Source organism: Ylistrum balloti, unplaced genomic scaffold (genome assembly GCF_031769215.1).
Source record: "Ylistrum balloti isolate Yb309-2 unplaced genomic scaffold, AGI_CSIRO_Ybal_v1 Utg369630, whole genome shotgun sequence".
NCBI classification, from domain to species: Eukaryota; Metazoa; Mollusca; class Bivalvia; order Pectinida; family Pectinidae; genus Ylistrum; species Ylistrum balloti.
In genome coordinates, this window is record NW_026781896.1 from 1363140 (window position 1) to 1371215 (window position 8076).

An 8076-nucleotide genomic window follows, 5' to 3' on the forward strand; every position below is an offset into this window, starting at 1 on the left:
TATTATTCTTCCTCCGAATATGTGGTTTCGTAATCTTTTAGACAGTAAGGGATAGGCACGCAACCTATATAGTACGTCATGGAAGTACATCTGAACTTGTTAATGCCGCATTTTTAAGTAGGTCAAAAACCTAATATCGCCGCCATGACCCAATTACCATAAATTCTAAAAACAGTAATAACTCGAAACCTATTTGTCCTACAAATTTGTTACAGTTATATTTTATGTAGAGGAGGGTCATATCTAACTTTTCCCGATCATTTTAGTGTCTACATTTCCTCTGTGACGTCTTTCTTTGACGTTTTACGTCATTTAAAAAAAAACACATAGTTTAATGTAAAGTGCAGACAAAAAGTTTGAACTAAAATTACTCCAAGATCCTACGATGAAACTTTGTTTAATTGTTATGGAATAGGTTTGGTAACATGCCCTCTAAATTATGACGTGATTTTTAACTTTGTCGAAAAAACAAATGCCCGCCATGAGGCCATATTTGATTTTTGCCCTAACGTAAATATCTCAATAATGACGTGACATTTTGAAATCATCTTTGAATATGTTATGTAGAATGGCACTTCTCATAGGATTTTTTAGTGTAAAGCGTCAACTTCCGGTTATCGGTAAGGTCAAAGTTCGAAAGTGCAATTTAGGGTACCAAACTTCCAGAAACTTCTTCTCAAGTTTGGAAAGGTCTAGAGATTCGATATTTCACACACATAATGCTAAGGTAGTTGCCTAAAAAGTTTGTTAATATGAATGACCATGATCTACTTTCAAGGGGTCAATCATATTAATATGATTAAATGACGTTTTCTTACTTTTTAAGAGTAAACAGGTACATGATTTGGTTAACAACCTCCTTGCTTTTGATTGGTTTAAGCAAAAATTCAACAAAATGCCAACCTCAGGTTTTCCATAGGGGTCAAAGTTCAAAACTTCAATGTAGGGTATCAATGTATTCTCAGGTTTAAAAATACCTAGAGACTTGATATCTTATTTGTATGAAGGTAATATGATTATGTATTATTGTTGGTAATATGGATGACCTTGGCCTACTTTTAGGGTCACGGGGGTCAATTATATCAATATCAGTAAATGACGATTTCTAACTTTTAAAGAAGAAAACAATTACGTGACTTGGTCAACAATTTTTTTTGTGGAGACTTGCATTTGATTGGTTTAAGCAAAAATTCCACAAAAGACCAGCTTCCGGTTTTCCTTAGAGGTCAAAGTTAAAAAGTGCAATTTAGGGTACGAAACTACCAGAAACTACTCAAGTTTGGAAAGGTCAAGAGGTTCGAAAGTTCACACATATATTGCTAATGTTATGGAGAATGGCACTTCTTATAGAATTTTTTTGTGAAAAGCGTCAACTTCCGCTTATCGGTTGGGTCAAAGTTCAAAACTTCAATGTAGGGTACCAATGTATACAAAACGTATTCTCAGGTTTACAAAGACCTAGACTTGATATCTAATTCATATGAAAGTAATATGATTGTCTATCATTGTTGGTAATATGGATGACCTTGACCTACTTTTAGGGTCACGGGGGTCAATTATATCAATATTAGTAAATGACGTTTTCTAACTTTTAAAGAGGAAAACAATTACGTGATTTGGTCAACAATTTTTTGTGGAGACTTGCATTTGATTGGTTTAAGCAAAACTTTCTGAGTTTTCCTGAGGAGTCACATTTCAAAACTTCAATGTATGGTATCAACATATACGAAATTTCTTCTCAAGATAGGAAAGGCCTAGAGATTCGATACATCACAAATATAATGCTAAGATAATTGTCTATTGAATTTGTAATTATGAATAACTTTGACCCACTTTTAAGGTTACATGGGTCAATTATATCAATATCATTAAATGATGTTTTCTTACATTTTAAAAGGAAAACGGTTACGTGATTTGATTATTAACCGCCTGTAGAGACTTGCTTCTGATTGGTGTAAACAGACCTTCCACAAAAGACCAACTTCCGGTTTTCCTTAGAGGTCAAATTTCAAAACTTCAATGTAGGGAACCAAGGCATACGAAACTTCTTCCTAAGTTTGAAAGGGCCTAGAGACTTGTTATAGCATTCATATAAAGTTAATATAATTGTCTATAACTGTTGTTAATATGGATCGCCTTGACCCACCTTCAAGGTAACTGGCGTCAATCATGTAAAAAAAATCCTAAGAATTCACTATAATATTTTTAGAGGTAAACAATTTAAAAAATTTTCTTAAAACCTCTTGTAGTCCTGTGGACAATTACTACAGATAACAATAAGTAATGTTTTCCAAAAAAATCAACATATTTTTTTTCGATACAGCTCAGAATTAACGTTATACAGCATTATTTTGGAAAAGAGTAGCCCAGTGCTTTAATCTCTTACTATTGGTGATTCCTTTCGTACTTTGATTTAATACAGAGTGCCAATGTCTTGCAGGCATTGTCTTTAATTACAGGCCAAAATAGATGAAAAGCGCGTCAAAATTGTCTATGTCAGTTTCTAGTTATTATATGTTATATTGACTATGATACATATATATATATAAATGGACCATGGGTCGGGAATTCGTGTCAAATCCCTGTGTATTGAATCATATCCATCGTTTCAAAGAAGTACGTACAATGTTTATACAATAGCCGGTGTAGTGTACTATTGAGACACCCACTTCCATCATTGCGTGGTTACAATGAAGGAAATCATGTCACGATAGGATAGGTTCTACAATGACGTTAAAATACATAGTTGTAATGATGTCGTTAGCTTAGTAAATCATAGCTGATCACTACCATAAAATAACATTGTGAACATGTATAGACGGTTTTGAATTTTGGCAGTATGCAGTATGTATTCCAGCACCGTCCATGTACATAGTTTAAATGTTAGTCCGCGATTCTAGATAACCCATGTCAGTTTGACTCCATATCCTAAACGTGTCATAGCAGATGGTAATCTAATCGATGTTCTTTTGAGATGATATCACACAGCTCAAAGTATTCCCAATCAACCGTGACGTTGCAACCAACAACATCAAATTGATGGCATGATCCAGTACTATATATTTTTTATATTTTAGCCAATCAAAAAGATGTTTTTGAAGTCTTAGTCTTTTGAGCTGCGTTAGGATTTTTGAAACTCATATTTGACCATAAGTAAGATATAATCCAATATGTCGTGTATGATATTTTTCACATCCTGTATTAAAACATATTCTGACTGATGCCTGTAGTACATGGTTTACGCACAATCGAATTCTCGAATAAGGTTCATACTCGTATATATGTGTCATAGTCGCTTTAATACATACATATATACATTGATAATGGGTCGGGAATTCGTGCCAAATCCTTGTGGTATGTAGCGTAAAAGAAGTGCAGTAATATATTTTAAACGTATTTCAGAATTTTTGAGTGGCTAAAATTCATGCATCTATAAGTTCCAAAATAAGAAAAGCGTTAGATTGTTATCGCATGTGCATGGATCCTTAAAAGAAATACGCTTAGGTGCGTAGAGTAGTCTCCCTTTACCACTCGACCGTGGGAAATTTAAAGATGGCGAGAAGAAAGGGGAAAGACGAAGATAGACTGTCGTGTACTTTTGTTTTTGATGGCACATTGCAATCAGGAGTGCGAGGGTCACTGATTATCGAACTTATTAAGTATCTTCTATATGAACGACAACAGATCCCTTTGCCTGTCGACTACGTGAAGCAAGAGTTGAAAAAACTATCAGAGAGTCAATTAGAAACCGGACAACAGGTGCTTTAATTTAGAAATTGGGTCGTCTCTTATTTCAGAGGAACACTTTGGAACTTCAACACATCCTCTCAACTAAGAGGCTTAAGATTGTCCTATTTCAAACAAGATTTTGTAAGGACAACTCTTGTACATTAGGAAGCAAGTTTAAATATTTGATGTAATTTATCAAAAATATAAATATATATATATTCTTAAATCTTATTTAATGCCTGACAATATAAATGTCATTAAACAAATATGATTCACTGGACTTTCATCCACATGCAAATTATGTATCGTTGAGAATACTTCATACTCCCCAGTTTTGTTGTTACCGAATATGTTATACTGCAGTAAAATGTGGGAGTATCGTAATCATTTAACAATTGTATATCATACCATATTCACATACGTAGTACCCAACCTCCTTGCCCAGTAATACAATATATAATATACAGAATACAAGATCAGTATCTTAAAATGTCGCTGTATTTTGGTGAGGGTAAACATGGACAATAGTTGTCTTTCTGTCCTGAGCCGAAATGCTACTTTCGTTTTTAAACACTGATCATGTGTTGTATTTATCCTGCAACGTCTATTGAGAATTTAGACTATCGGAACTTCCACTTTGTTACGTCTTTTTAATTTTGTTTACCTGGCATCAGTATTTCACTGAATTGTGCCTGATGAGGCATGTCAACATAATTGCTCCAACCGGAAATCTATTTCCACATTACAATGGTATTCAATTTATTGAATATTCATAAATAAACTTGTTACAACAATTGCTTATTTAAATGGATATATATATTTTTAAATGAGATATTTAAGAAAATTAGAAAGAATTATAATTCTATCAAATAAATGCACTTGCTGAAATACAGCTGTTTTTCATTACTGTCCATTACAGTAAAAATATATGTGGCAGGTGTATTCTAACAATGGCAGCACCAGCTGCAGGATAAAACGAAATGTAAAGCAGCAACTTTGCACTTAGGCTTGTGTGATTATGCTAAAATTAGAAACATGTTTTATTTTTCGTTTATTTCTTTTTTGTCAAGAATGTAAAGCATGATGATCTAAACAAAGGTGAAGGTAAATACATGTAATTTTTAAAAAGAACTTATTTATGTAAATTACATGTACATCAGTGTGTCTGAGTTGAAAGGTGTGTTTTGAGTTTATGTGCATGCATTTGTCATCCATTTTCGTTACTCATTGGCTTTACATCAGCTATTATGACCTTTTGTTACGTAAAGCTGTCTATAAATAAATAAGTTGTCATTTAGGGATGATTATTGTTGATTCTACATTTATGTAGTGACCCATCTATATGAACGTTGGATATGAGATTCTTCACAATTGTGTTTATGCAAGAAATGCATTTTCCTCAAAGTTTGTTCCAACCTTGTGCTAATTGTTTTCTTTTTATGTGTGGGGAAAAGATAGTCAACAGGAAGCCATTTTTTAATTATCAAATGTAAAATTTTAGATTTTCTTCAAATATCTTTTTTTTTTTGTACATGTAATTTTTTTATCTATAAATATTTGTATAATGCTGTGGTGACATGCCATTCTCACTTCGAAAAGAAGAATTAATACACAGTTATATAGATGTTACTGCATGTACATACATCAATACAACAATTAAGAAAAGAAAAGAAAGCTATATATCAGATTATAGTCAAAGTATACATTCAGTGTATGTCAACCAAATTCATGGAATCCTTTAATTATGTACTGGTTTTGTCTGTTTCCTTGTCCATTTGTTAATATGTTTTACTTTTTCAAAAAGTATGAATTACTTTACATTCTGACTGCAACTAATCATGTTTAAATATAAAATTTTGATTATGTGTCGAAGAACTCATATGGGCGAAGGGAAGCAACCACTATGAAGATATTTGAAGAACCTTTGTCCACAAAATAATTTTACTTTCTCAGTGAAACAAAAATGCATATTTTTCTTGTTTATTTCAATATTTTGTCATATTATGCTATGAGTCTTTGTCAGAAGAATGTTAGTACATATATTTAAAAACGACACTCACCAGATGAATACTTCCACTTATTTTGGTATGCACATTCACAACTTTTAACCTCAGCAAAATGCAATACTGGATCTGTTACTTAAAAATTCATAAATTCAATCGGCATGTTTTTGATAATTTTGTGGTGAAGATTTACTAGTAATTTATGATCAAAATTTGGACAAAAAATCAAATTGTTAGTCTTTTTTCCGAAATAGGCTTTGAAGGTTGGCAATAAAGCATGGTAATCTTTGAAATGTTTTTTTAACCCACCATTCAGTTCAAATATTGCAAACATTAACGTCCCAGTCCCAAAATGAATGCAGCATCCTTGTATTTACCAATTGTATGGCTTGATTTCTTCCTTCTGATTATTTGTAAAGTGCTTTTAATTAGGTGTGATATCAATAATGCAATTTATTTTCTCTTGTTGGCTTTTCAGAATGGTTCTAGAAAACCAAGATGTCGACAGTTGAACAAGCTAGAGGTTAAGAGAGCCACAAACACAGTTAAGAATTTGGAGGAATTGTCATCACATGTACTGCAGGTTTTTGAGTTGTGTCCTGAGATCCAAAAGGTCCTTCTGATGTTTGGAGGAACATCCGTCAGTCCCAAGGAATCTTATCTGGTGAATCTACCTGATATCAATCCAGAGGCAGAGGGTCTCCCTCTGAAAACCTGTGTAAGATCCCTGTACAGACAGCTTGTATCACAGGACATAATGGGTAACTCAAAGCGAATAGGACCCACAAGCTTGAGAGTGTTACTCCATGCTCCCAGGGAGTCAGGAGTGGAATGGTTCCTTCCAAAGCCGACATTCAGAGTACCCAAGAGGGGGAAACAAATTGTTTTGAATCTTTGTGGCAAACATTCCAATACTTACAGTCAGAATATCACCAAGGATGAATATGAGATAGAAATATCTGGAATTGAACCACTAGAGTGTTCCAATACCAGTGTTTGTCTTGAAGAAGGCAGTGAAGACCATTTGTCATTCTTTTCAAATAAATGGGCTCATGATAGTCCCAACAGTTATAGCTCTCAGTCACAAGATAGTCTTTCAACAATGGGTATAAATTCAACAGACACGATCATTCAGAGTGTTGTAAACATGCAGTTTAATGATGTGATAAACGAAAGTATAGATGATCACTTAATCACCCTGAAAGAAGAACAATATGTGTGGTTCCAGGCACCACTTTTGGTGAAAGGATATAAAGACAGATCATCAAGACAGGCCTCAATGACTGATGGCTTGATATAAAGTGTAGTGATAGCTAGCTGCAGATTACACTGATTATATTAACCAGTACAACTTTATAATGTGAGAAATTAAACAGTACGAGAACCAAAACTCCAATTGTTTCAAATACTGGTATCTTATTGGATGTATACCTTGTGATGTTTAACAAAGGTCCTTCAAATTTTCCCATATGGTGAACATAAGATGTGGAAATAAACGTTTCCCAACATCCAAGTTATCTCCTTTATTGTGTTCTAGATTTGGTCAAAGTTTCAACCTCTATGGAGTCATCATCAGGACCCCGTGAAACATCTAGATCACAGTAAGGGAGATAACTCTTCTTGGATCTTGAGAAGTCTTCATTTCCACATTTTACTTTATAATGTATGATTGTATATCCAGGCGGGGCTACTTCAGGTTAACTGGTGAAGGCTACATTGTGTAGACTAAACACCTTAAATAATGGATGGCTTTAATGAAAAATGTATATGTATTTGTTACAAAATGTAGTGATGTGAATAACATGTTGTCAGGATAAGGAGCACTAAATTCAATACAGCTTCTATAACATGAAATGATGGTTTTATAGTTTACTTTTATACTATTTATGTGACAGGATACTCTACCTCTGGTGGTGAGAATACATGTGAAGGAAGGCCTTCATGACTTAAATGTACCTCGGTGACAAGTATTAAATAATAAATGACAGAATATGAGATGCGTGTGGATGATAGGGAGATCGACTTGAGTATATGTATCATATTAAAATATGGTGGTCATGTTAAAATTATTTTTATCAGAACAGTTGTGTTCCAGTTTTATACCTATGAATTTGTAACTTATTTTGTTCATATTATATTTTCAAGAAACATGTTTAACATAAAATGCTATATTTCAAGAACTACAACATTCACAATAAACCATACAAGATAAAAAAGTGTTTTTTTTTTTTTGTAACTGAAATAAAACCACCGCCAACATACACATGTGGAAGGCTTTATTTCAATTTGATATGTTAAATTGTTTGATATAACAATACTTGAGGTTTGGTTGACAAAATAGAAC

General features: G+C 33.3%; 1 protein-coding gene across 1 annotated transcript; it reads left to right on the plus strand.

Annotated features, from left to right (window-relative positions):
- The first annotated feature begins 3552 nt into the window (after window positions 1-3552).
- On the plus strand, window positions 3553-7264 carry LOC132552174 (MAD2L1-binding protein-like). Its single transcript, XM_060216321.1, has 2 exons — window positions 3553-3759; window positions 6211-7264. The coding sequence occupies exons 1-2, from the start codon at window positions 3553-3555 to the stop codon at window positions 7030-7032; spliced, it is 1029 nt and encodes a 342-aa protein (XP_060072304.1). The 3' UTR covers window positions 7033-7264.
- The last annotated feature ends 812 nt before the right edge of the window (window positions 7265-8076 follow it).